The following is a 12192-nucleotide window of genomic DNA, read 5'->3' as shown; positions in this document are numbered from 1 at the left end:
TGCATTCAGACCCCCTCAGTTCTTTCGCTGGAGCTGGATAGCATGTTTCATCAAGAGTCCTTTGGAACTGTCTTAGATCACTGTATTGCTAAGTCATTCACAGTTGATCATTGCACAGTACTGGTATTACTGCAAACATTTTCTACTGGTTCTGTTAAATTCACTTTGTAAGAGGTCATATAAGTCTTTCCAGGTTTTTCTGAAATCATCCAGCAAATCATTTCTTTCTTTTTAAAAATATCTTTTCCTATTATATGTAAATATAGTTTTCAACATCCAATTTTTGTAAAATTTTGAGTTCCAAATTTTTCTCCTTCACTTCCTCCCCAAGATGGCATGCAACTTGATACAGTTATACATGTACAATCATGTTAAACATATTTCCACATTAGTCATGTTGTGAAAGAAGACAGAACAAAAGGGAAAAACTATGAGAAAAAAAGCAATAAACAAAAAGTGAAAATAGTATGTTTCTATATGCATTCAGACTCCATACTTCTTTCTCTGGATGTGGTTAGCATTTTCCAGCACGAGTCTTTTGGAATTGTCTTGAATCACTGCATTGCTGAGAAGAGCTAAGTCTATAATAGTTAGTCATTGTACAATGTTGCTGTTGCTGTGTACAATGTTCTCCTGGTTCTGCTCACTTCACTCGGCATCACTTCATGTAAGTCTTTCCAACTTTTTCTGAAATCTACCTGTTCATCATTTTTTATAGCGCATAGTGTATACATATAATCTATAGCTCATCATATTTTTATAGCAATAGTATTCCATTACGTTGATATATGACAACTTGTTCAGTCATTCCCCATTTGATGGGCATCCCCTCAATGTCCAATTCTTTGCCACTACAAAAAAGAGCAGCTATAAATATTTTTGTACAAACAGGTCCTTTCCCCTTTTTTGGATCTCTTTGGGATACAGACCTAGTAGTGGTATTTCTGGATGAAATGGTATTAAACTTAAATTTAAAATTCTAACTTGGTTACTACAAACAGCCACTTAATTGATATACTCCAGTTAAATAGTTGCCCAAATCCTACATGGTGCAGAAGCATGGAGCTGTGACAAAAGATTAGAAATCTTGAAATAACGCTCAAAATTGCTTTCTAAACACACACACACACACACACACACACACACACACACACCCCTCCCCTCTTTAATTCAAGGAGACATGAGACTCTCCTCAGTTCAATAATTCAATTCAATTTCACAAATATTTACTGAATACCTATGTGCTAGGTCCTGTGCTAGGGTGCACAAGGGATACAAAGACAAAACCAAACAGTTCTCACCCTTAGTAAGTTTTACTGGGCAAAACAAGCATGTAAAAGTAGAAATCAGTCATTCAATCACCTAGCATTTACTGAGTACCTATTATGTGCTAGATACTACATTAAACTCTGGGAATACAAAGAAAGGGGAAGAAAACTTAAATAAACATAATCTTCAAAAGAGCAAGCTACCATTGCAAATATCGGTCATCCTGGCTTCCAGTTCCCCCATATGGTACCTAGAAACTTTTTAGCATCATATATATTTAGGACTGGAAGAGATCTTAGAGGCCATTGGGTTGAGCCCCTTCATTTCACAAATAGAAAAAGGAGGCACAGAAAATGACTTGCCTAGTCATAACCAGTGACTGAAGTCAAATTTGAATCCAGTTCTTCCGTATTCCAAGTTACTGCCCTGAATTTCTTCAAGACTCAGCTCAAATCCTACTTTCTGCAGTCTTTCCTGATCTGCTCCAACATGCTCTGGCCTTCCCTCTGATTATCTCCAATTTACTATCTATATATTGCCAAAATAGGCAGCTAAGTAGGGAAGTGAGTAGAGAGCCAGCCCTGAAGTCAGGAAGACTTATCTTCCTGAGTTCAAATCTGGCCTCGGACATTCGCTAGCTGGGTGATCCTAGACAAATCACTTAACACTGTTTGCCTCTGATTCCTCATCTGTAAAAGGAGCTGGAGAAGGAAATGACAAACCACTTCAGTATCTTTGCTAAGAAAACCCCAAAAGGGGTCACAAAGAATTGGACACAACTGGAAAGACTGAAATAGTAGCAAAAACAGTCTCTGCTCTTGGGCCTTTACCTTCAATTTACTGCCTGTGTCTGTCTATCTATTTCTCTATTGGCAGAAACAAAAGTCCCTTCTCTCAAACTTATCTTCTAATAGTGAAGAAACACACAAACAAAAGTGTGTGTGTGTACACAAAAATGGGGCAGCCAGGTAGTATAATGGAGTGCCAGGCTTGAAAACAAGAAGATTCATCTTCCTGAATTCAAATCCCACCTCACTTAGTAGCTGTGTGATCCTGACCCAGTTCACTTAACCCTGTTTGCTTCAGTTTCCTCACCTGTAAAATGAACTGGAGAAGGAAATGGTAAATCATTCCAGTATTTTTGCCAAGAAAACCCCAAATGGGGTCAGAAAGAGTTGGACACAACTGAAAAACAACTATATATACATATACACATGTATGTGTACATATGCATATATATACACATACAGACACATATATACATATTTGTGTGTTATCTCCCCCATTATATAACATAGGGCACACATATTCTATAAACAAACATATTTGTGTATTGTCTACCCCATTAGTAGGTGAGCCTGAGAACTGGGAGTGCTTGTTTTTTGCCTTTCAGGAACTTGGTAGAAAGGTACTTCATAGAAATGCCTGTTGACTATTCCTACCTAAGCATCTTTGGCAACTCATTGGATACAGGGAGATGAAATCTGAATTTTGACTGCTATTTCTCTGTGATGTGAAGCACTTAAAACGTGGGACACTGCAAGTGCTTAATAAATGCTTGTCTACAGTCTTCTCGAATTAATAGCAATTCTCATTTTGAGAACTCTTTGCTAATGCCCTGCGCGGAGGCTCTTAGTCTAGTTATTTTTTTATAAATCAGAGTGGAGTCCCAAGCACCTGTGGACAGACCAGAGCATTCAGCAGCCAGACGCCGCGGGACGTCGACTCCAATCCGGCGGGCAACCGCAGCTGCCCCCGGGCCAGTGAAAGCAGAAGTAGCCGAAGCCCAAAGTCGCCGGCAGCTTCGACAGCTCGGGAGGCAGGAGGCCCCGAGAGATGGGAAGAGAAAGCTGAGAGCGGTCGCGGGGTGTGTGTGTGGGGGAACCTTCCAGGAAGCAGTTGCCACCTCGCTTCCGGAGAGACAGAGGACTGAAGACAGCCGAAACGCTCCCACCCCACCTCGCCAGTGCTGCTGCACTGGACAATGGCCGCTCCGAGTGAGTGCCAGATACCCCACGTCCCCGGCCCCGGGCCGCAGCCCACGGCCCACTCACCATGATAAGGGGCCGCGCAGCTCCCGCCGCCGGAAGTCGTTATGCCACTGGTCGGCTATTCCCCCCGCCTCCCGCTTAGCGGAAGGGGCGGGACAAACACAGAGGATTGGCCGAGGTAGAGGAATCCGGAAGTGAGGGCAAGTTAGATCTCGGAGGGAGCTAAGAGAGTGAGGTTGTCATAGTAGGTACCTTGTTTGTGAACCAGGTTAGGCAGAAGAGCTGAAGCTACTTTCTCATACTCCTAACTACCCCAGGGGCCAAGCATTCCTGCAGGCTGCAGTGATGAACTGGCACGCATCTCGTGCTCATTGCCTGAAAATGAATCTCAGGCAGATTGATTGCTGAGGTTGCAGATTATTAAATGGCAAAGCCGGGATTCCAATTTATGGTAGACGTTCCCGAAGGCTTTTTTTTTTGGGGTGTCTGTATATGTGTCTTATGGTAGACTTATTTGAAAGCTTTTTTTTGGGGGGGGACTTATGGTAGACTTGTCCGAAAGCTTTTGGGAGAGGTACCTTCCAAAGGTTTGTTTGGAGTTTTTGTTTGTTTTGAAGTATCTGTGTCACGTGGTAGAGTTGTGTGAAGTTTTTTTTTTTTTTCATTTCTCTGTGTGTCTTTTGGTAAATTTGTCTGAAGGCTTTAGGGGATGGTAGTGGTGGGTGTCTTAAAATTGACTTGTCTGAAGCCTTTTTGTAGGTGTCTATGTGTGTGTCTTATGGTAGACTTGTCTGAAAATTTTGTTGGGTTTCTTTTAGGGAAAGTGTCTCATTAATGGTAGACTTGTCCGAAGGCTTTTGAGGGAATATCTTGTGTGTGTTTCTTATGGTAGACTTGTCTAAAGGCTTTTTGGTTTGCGTTGGTGCCAGTAGTTCCCAGGTGAGGAAACCCTCTCCGCTCTGATGACTGCTGGGATTTATAATCTCAGGTGACCTGTTGTAAAGTCTGTAATTTCCCCACCTAGGGAATCCTGCATCTCCCTCTCAGACTGTGAGACAAGTTCAGTACCTAAGGAAGAGGCCAAGGAGCTCCAGATTAGGTAGTAGTTTAATCAACTGGGCTACTTATATTGGGGGCCAGTATGGTAGATCCCTGCCAAGAGTTCAGATAATCAATGGTGTGAGGCTGCAGCCAGACCAATGGCAGATCCTCACAAACGAAGCCCAAAAATCCCAGTGATAATTATAGAAAATAGACAAAGGGAGGAGGAGCTAGAGAGTGATTGGTGGAGAATACTGATTGGTGGCTATTTTTGGTTTCCTGCTTAGTTATGAGCTTGGGCATTAAGCCAATGTTATGCCCAAATGTAAATGTGTGTATTGATTATGTACCATATGTATATGGGACATGATATTTTTGTTATGGCTTTCATATGTCATAGTGTCTAAGTTTTGACTGAGTGTCTAAATTGTGATTCAGTATCTCATTTATGATTTTTAACAGGTCACCATGTTCAGGCTTCCACTTTCACAGTTTAAATTTTTATGGTTTTTCACTTATTACTGTATTTTATGGCTTTTCCCCAATTGGGACCTCACACCTGTCCACAATGATATTATCAATATATATTAGAAGGAAGACTTGAACCCATGTCTTCCTGAGGCCAGCTGTCTTTGCACTATTGAATATAAACTGCTTGAGAGCAAGGTTTGTTTCATTTTTTTTTATGTGTGATCCCCAATGCTTGGTATATATGTGACTAATAAATGTTTGTTAGTTGGATAATATATTTGTGGGCAGTTACGAATATGGTGACTTTCCTCTAAGATTATCTCTAATTTACTGTCTCTCTTGTTCTTACATAGTTGTTTACTTGTTATCTTCAATATTAGACTGTGAGATCCTTGAGAACAGGGACTGTTTTTTGCCTTTGTCTCCAGTGCTTAGCACAGTGCCTGGCACATAGTACATAATAAACATTTGTTTACTTGACTGTAATGAATACCATTCTAATGGAAATTAAGAATTTGAGAGGGAGATTAGAAAGTTTTTTTTTTAAAGCCCACAAGACTTAGAGTCAGAAGACCACAAGAACCTCCAGTTTCTACTTCCTACTTGTACAACCCTGAAAAAATCACTCCATCTTCCTGAGTCAGTTTTCTCAACTGTAAAATAGGCATAATAGTACCTGTCCCACCTACTTCATGGGATTGTTGTGAGGGAGCAATTGTTTTCCTATCACCAGTACAGAGACTGATAGAGTAGGACCTTAAAGCATGTTGAAGAAAGTAATGTGAGTTACTTTTTAGTGGTGATAAGTGCTCAGCCCATGAAAAACATGTACAATATTTGGCTGGAATCTGTAGAAGCAGAATGAGAGGATGTCTGATTAAGGAGGTTGAGGATTCACGTAAATGGAATGAATGCTCGGCACTCCAAGAAAGACCCAAGGCAATTTCTTTAGAATATTTATTCAGAATATATGTGTGTATATATATGTATATATATATATATATATATATATATATATATATATATAGGCAATTGAGAAAGAAACCGGAGATAACAGAGTAAGAGGCTTAAAGATAGCAGAATAAGAGCAACTATGATTAATAGTGGATATATATATTTACGAGCATCACCATTGCTGGGAAGCACCAATACCTAACCACACAAGCTGGGGAATCCCAGGTACAGCCGTCAGGGTCCCACACGGGAGGGTCCCAGGCAAGATGTCTCCTCCATGGGTGAGATTCCAATTTGGGGACTGAATCTTACAGTTTAAGTAGTGCTGAGAACAAAGAAGGCATACTGCCAGGTGTTTTTTAGCAAGAATTTTATCTTGTGTGAGGCCTGGGACAGAGGCCAATCCCTCCAAGCCCCCCCCCCCCAAGAACAAAGTTTCCTTGGAATGGCTAGTTCCAGGAGTTGGGCAGTTATCATCTCTCTTCTCAAGGACCTGGCCAGGATCCCAGGAGAGGAGCAGCCCTCACATTCTCAGGATCCTCTGTCCTTATGCAGCTCAGGGTAATAGAAAGGTCATATTGAGTTGGCACCTTGATTTGGATAATCTTATTCCTCACAGAGGGGCTTACCTTGCCCCTTCAGAGGACCCTACACTACATTTGTTTTATTTCTGGTTATGACTTGTCACAACGTATTAGTTGCCTGATTGAAAGTGTTGAGTCAATTTTTGCAAGGTTAGATTAAGTTCAGAAGAAATATGAGAGAAAACTCAGTAACAATACTGATACATGACTAGTTTTTCTTCCTTCTCTCCCTCAGTTTTCTCTTATCTAGAAAAGCAAGTCTTAGATTTTTATAGGGTATAATAGTTAATTTTTCCCCATCAACCAGTATACTGAAACAGAGGAAATTTTCTTGCCAGGACTTCTTTATACAGATATATATCTATTCATTTTCTCTTCTTTCTAAAAAGTATCTTAATGTTTTATTTTTATCAACTCCTATAGGTTTCAATTATCAGCTCCATAAAGAGGATTCCCAAATATCCCTTGAGGAAAGGCCACTAGGAGCCAGATTGGGCATCTTCCATCTGTCCCAAAGCAACCACTTCCATCTGTACCAGTACAGGATATTTGATTCCTAGCCGAATCCCCTAACTGGGATGTGGAGAACCCCCAATGCAAAGAACAACCTTCCCCTCAATTTAAGGCCTACCATCTGTTGCTTCACCTGTCCTTTGAGGGTAGAGGAGTCGCCCCTTCTCAATGAGGAGAACATTCTCACACCTGATCATACCCTTCACATCCTGATAACTTGGAATTCCTGTAGATCATTATCCAAACAACTCCACATCTCCTACTACCCAATTCCTTATTTCCATTTCCCCCAACTCCCTTACCCCAAAGTTTCATTTTAACTTCATCCTGCACTTCCCCTGTGCTCTCTGGAATGCCTGTTTCATAAGCAACAAACTTCCTTGATCATAAATCTTTTTCTCTCCCACTTCTTCCATCTTCTAGCTATCATTGAAACCTTCAGCTCAATTGTTTTTCAGTCATGTCTGACTTTTTGTGACTCCATTGGGGTTTTCTTGGCAAAGATACTGGAATGGTTTGCCATTTCCTTCTCTAGTTCATTTGACAGATGAGGCAAACAGGGTTAAGTGATTTGCCCAGGATCACACAACTAGAAAATGTTTGGGACCAGATTTGAATTCAGGAAGATGAGTCTTCCTGACTCCAGGCCTGGCACTCTCTCCACTGTGCTACCTAGCTGCCCCAGGATGTTGTTTTACCTGAAACCTGACTCCCCCCAAAGACACAGCTTCCCTGTCCACTTTTTCCAGTAACAGCTACACCTCCACTCATTCATCTCAGTTCACTGCCAAATCTTTTTTTTTTTAACCTTCACATCATCTCTTATATATATTGTTTTCACTCACAACTGCAATCCTGGTTCAAGCCTTTGCTTCTGCTACCTTGCCTGGTTTCAGCTCCATGGAACAAGATGCCCCCAATGCTAGGTATTCCCTGATATTCCCTCCTGTCTCCAAATCCTGGCTTTACTGACCTTTTGTATGTTGTCTCTTCCTTTATATTATAAACTCCTTGAGTGCAAGGACTGCTTCCTCTTGGAATTCTTAGCTCTACTTAAGGCTCAGTTCAAGTGACCCCTCCTACTCAGGCTTTTTCTGATATTTAGTAAACATTTATTAAACACCTACTATGAGACAAACATTGTGCTAAGCACTAGAAATAGAAATATGAAAAAAAAGGCCCTGCTCTTGAGTTTATAATCTAAAAGGGTTAGAAAACACACAAAAGAAGGGAAAAGAGGGTAGGCATGGAGATGAGGAAGGTAGATAGGGCATAGTGGAAAACTAAAAAAATTCCAAAATGAGTGTATCAGGGCAGGAAATGAGATGTCTGTCCTGTGTCTCCTTAAATGAGAAGTTCATAGTTTCTCCCACTATTACAAAATCACTTCCCCCTACCCTTGCCAAATTACTTTGTATATATTTTCTATTTATATTTGTATATGTAAGAGAGAATGTCAGTTCCTCCTAGGTGGGGACTAATTTCATTTTTGCCTGTGTAATCCTAGCACGTGGCGCATTATCTGTATAAAACAGATGCTTAATGTGCATAGCTATTCTTTTGCCTGTTTTGTCAACTATTAGCACAAAAACTCCTTGAGCTCAGGGAATAATATCCCTTAATTCTTTGTGTCTCTTGTGAACTCCAAGCAAACTAGAGAAAGAGAAATTCTTTTAAAGATTTTAAAGAAATATTTGTTGAATGAATAAACACAGCTACATCAGGCTTTATGATAATTCAAATTTCATTTGTTTATTTACTTTTTTTAAAACCAGGACCACCAGACCTTGCTTTCTGTCCTACCATTGTGCCCTGTGGACCACTGAACCTTTCCATCAGCCTTGTAGCAAGAGCCTCTTATATGTTTTGTTCTACCCATTACAATGTGAGCTTCTTGAGAATTCTAATGGAGGTGAAAGGACCTTATAACTCCATTCTGCATTTATTTCTAGATCTTATCTCTTGTACTCCAACAGCCTGCTAGAACATCTCCACCCAGATATCTCATAGGCTTCATAAACTAAACACGTCCAAACAAAACTCATATTAATTACTAAGCACATCTCTTTAAATTTACCTATTTCTTTCTTAGCCACTGCAATCCTTTCAATCATCTAGTTTTGCAACATTGTATCTCCCTAGCCTTTCACATTCCTGCAACCTTCACATTCAGTTGCCAATCTTTCTGATTTTCCCTTCACATCTCTTACTTTTGTCCCACTTTGGCCATTCACACAGACTCTAACCCCTATTCCATCACCTCTCGTTTGCTATCGCAATAGCATCCTAAATTTTCTTTCTGCTTCCAGGATTTCCCTTTCTCTAACCTATCTTCCAAACAGCTACAAAATCATTATTCCTAAAACACCATGTCACTTTTACATAAAGATCTTCAGTAGTTTCTTATTGCCTCCAGGATCAAATACAAAACACTTAGCCTGGTGCTTAAAACCCTCTTCACCTGCTCCTATCTACCCTTCCAGTCTTATTTCACATTCCTTCCCTTTACACATTTTCCATTCTAGGCACATCAATTTGCTAGCTCTTGGGAAGATGGGACATTGCCATCTCCAGCCCCTGTGCCTTGGCACAAATGGCCTCATATATCAGGAATTCACTGCCTTTAAAAAAATCTATTTGGGGGGCAGGCCCCCACTCCTGGGTCTAGGATGCTCTCAGGGTGTGAGGTGTGTCCCTGAAGGACCTGACTTCAGGACAGCTTGGAGCTCTGGGGTGTATCAAAGTTCATCGCCAGCCTTTGAGGCAGGCCCTGGAGCTGACCCGCCACTGGAAGGAAGGGACCCTGGATTTCTGAAAGGGCAACCCAGGGGAGCAGAAAATGGGGGCGTCCTAAGAACAGAGGGAAGCTATTCTTGATTACACCTCTCTACCTCACCCCTACTTACAGAGTAAACTGAAGAATAACTCAAGTTTATGTAATATTTTGCAAAGTGTTTCTTATGTTAGTACAAGCATTAATTAGTCTTTTTATAGGGAGAGTGCTTATACTAGTGAAGTTATGACTCTTGAAGTATTGAAGATGTGTGTCATAGCCTCCTATTAGATTGTAGAGATTTTATGGAGACGATTTTAAAGAAAATTACTCTGGAGAATGCAAAGAATGCATCAGTCAAGTAACCTTTCATGCAATTGGAAACTAAGAGACTACTCATATAGCATATACATCTAAGAAATGTATTGGCACCAACTAGAATTGAATCCTAAAGTTATCACTGCTGTTAAGAAAGTCAAATTAAAATTAGTAAAGGAAGTTTTGCACCTTTCTGGACCAGATTTACAGAGATTAGCAAAACTGTCCAGCATTGATATCCAGCATTTATTGAAAACAGTGTCAGCACTAAGGAACAACTGTGTTCTGACAGCACTTCACTTATATCAACAGAAAGAGGAATTCCCAATGCAACTTAAGAAACTTTGGCTGCTCAGTACTTCACAGACTTTTAAGAGCGTTTGTAGCAGCTTATAGCTCTACAGTATCAACTGAGAACAGATGTTCCTGGGAAGATCATCGAGAAAATTAAATTTGACAACTCAATCTTCATTGAACGTGCAGCAGACATGAATATGTTGTTTGAATGCATTACTAAGAGGGCCCCCATCTTGCTATCTCAAGGAATGATCTGATGGATCATCATTGACTCCATTGCTGCTCTGTTTCGCTATGAATTTGACATCCAGCATTTCATTACAAAACTCAAATATTTATAGACCCTCAGAGCAAAGTTGCACCAATGAAGCAGTGGATTCCAGAGCCCAGTGTTGTGCATTAATCAGATAACATACAGTGGACGAGAGAGGGCCTGCTGGCAACTAAATCTGGACGTACTTGAGAGAGTTTCTCTAGCATTTGGAATAACCTAGTCCAATAAACTGCTAATGAAGCTGATGGTCAGTTGCCCATCCTGTGAGTTTTCCAGAGATACAGATGCCTCAGTTGCTAGAATTGTTGTTAGGACACTGAGTGTTATTTTTGCACCACATCTGCTCCAGTCCTATTGTCACTACACAGTCAATGCAGAGTAAAAGGAGCAGAATAAGGCAATTACTAGTTACAGCAATTTAGAAGTGCAGGAGAAATGATATCTTCCATCAAAACCTTTATTAATCTGCAATTTGTGTTTATGTAAATGCTTATGTGTACATGCTACTAAGCCCTGTTTTCAAATAAAGTATTAACTAAAACAAAACAACTGTATTTCATAGAATCACATAACACATGAGGCCTTTCCTGATGTGTGCTTTCTGCCTTCGCAGTTAGTACTCTCCCTCTTGAAATTACTGAGTAAATAATTGTTCTGTCTGACAAAGTTACTTTCTATTTACTTCTGAACATGTTGTATTCACTTAATTCTGCCACCACCACTATCTCCATATTATAAGCTCCTTAAAGGTGGAGAATGTTGCTTTTTATCATCCAGGCCAATAAATTTGAATTTGAGACAAGCCTGAATAAACAATGTTATTCTTTGGCTAGGACAGGATAGTGTTGCATTATAGCTAAAAACAAAAAAACAAAAAAAAAAAAACCCAAAACACAAAAAAAGCCTCTCCTGATCTGCATATGGACTAAGCCTTAAAACACCCAGCAGTTTAGGGCAGTCATAATTTCAATGGTTTCAGTCTGTGTTCAAACAATATCTGGTCTTTCTTTTAAGGGCAGATAGTGCCCTTCATCATTAGTCCTTTGGGATTTTCTTGGATCATTACATTGCTGAGAATAGCCAAGTCATTCACAATTCATCATACAATATTGCTATTACTATGTACAATGTTCTGCTGGCTCTGTTCACTTCACTATGCATCAGTTCATGTAAGTCCAGGTTTTTTTTAAATCATCCTGCTTATCATTTCTTATAGCACAATAATATTCCATTACAATCATATACCACAGCTTGTTTAGCCATTCCCCAATTGATGGGCATCACTTTGATTTCCAATTCTTGGCCACCACAAAAGCAGCTGCTATAAATATTTTTGTACAAATAGGTACTTTTCCCTTTTCTAATAATATCTTTGAAATATCGACCTAATTGTGGTATTTCTGGATCAAAAGGTGTGTACAATTTTACAGTCCTTTGAGTATAGTTCCAAATTACTCTCTAGAATGGTTGGATCAGTTCACAACTCCACTAACAGTGCATTAGTGTCCCAGTTATCCCACCCCCCCCCAACATCCAACATTTTCCTTTTTTTGACATATTAGCTAATCTGATAGGTGTAAGTTGGTACCTCAGAGTTGTTTTAATTTGCATTTCTCTAATCAGTAGTGATTTAGAACATTTTTTCATATGACCATAGAAAGCTTTGATATCTTTGAAAATTCCTGTTCATATCCTTTGATCATTTAT

The 12192-nt window shown here is 40.0% G+C and overlaps 1 protein-coding gene and 1 pseudogene across 3 annotated transcripts in view; one reads left to right on the top strand and one right to left on the bottom strand.

The window, feature by feature from the left end:
• Nucleotides 1–12192, bottom strand: part of SLC30A6 (solute carrier family 30 member 6) — a 388867-nt gene that overhangs the window by 43890 nt on the left and 332785 nt on the right. Inside the window, exon 2 of one of the 3 annotated variants that reach the window (XM_069072155.1) lies at nt 3324–3372. In XM_069072155.1, coding sequence (XP_068928256.1) covers nt 3324–3326 — 3 coding nt within the window. In that variant the 5' untranslated portion in view covers nt 3327–3372. Of the gene's footprint in view, nt 1–3323; nt 3376–12192 lie in introns of those variants that run through there. The other 2 variants (XM_069072157.1, XM_069072156.1) reach the window with 2 other exon arrangements.
• LOC138149173 (DNA repair protein XRCC3 pseudogene) lies at nt 5769–11605 on the top strand (annotated as a pseudogene).

This window comes from Petaurus breviceps, unplaced genomic scaffold (genome assembly GCF_028583685.1).
Source record: "Petaurus breviceps papuanus isolate PSGF00001 unplaced genomic scaffold, PetGlider_PUasm1.0 90845, whole genome shotgun sequence".
NCBI classification, from domain to species: domain Eukaryota; kingdom Metazoa; phylum Chordata; class Mammalia; order Diprotodontia; family Petauridae; genus Petaurus; species Petaurus breviceps.
Note: the sequence above shows the minus strand (reverse complement) of the source record. Positions and strands in the feature narration are given on the sequence as shown.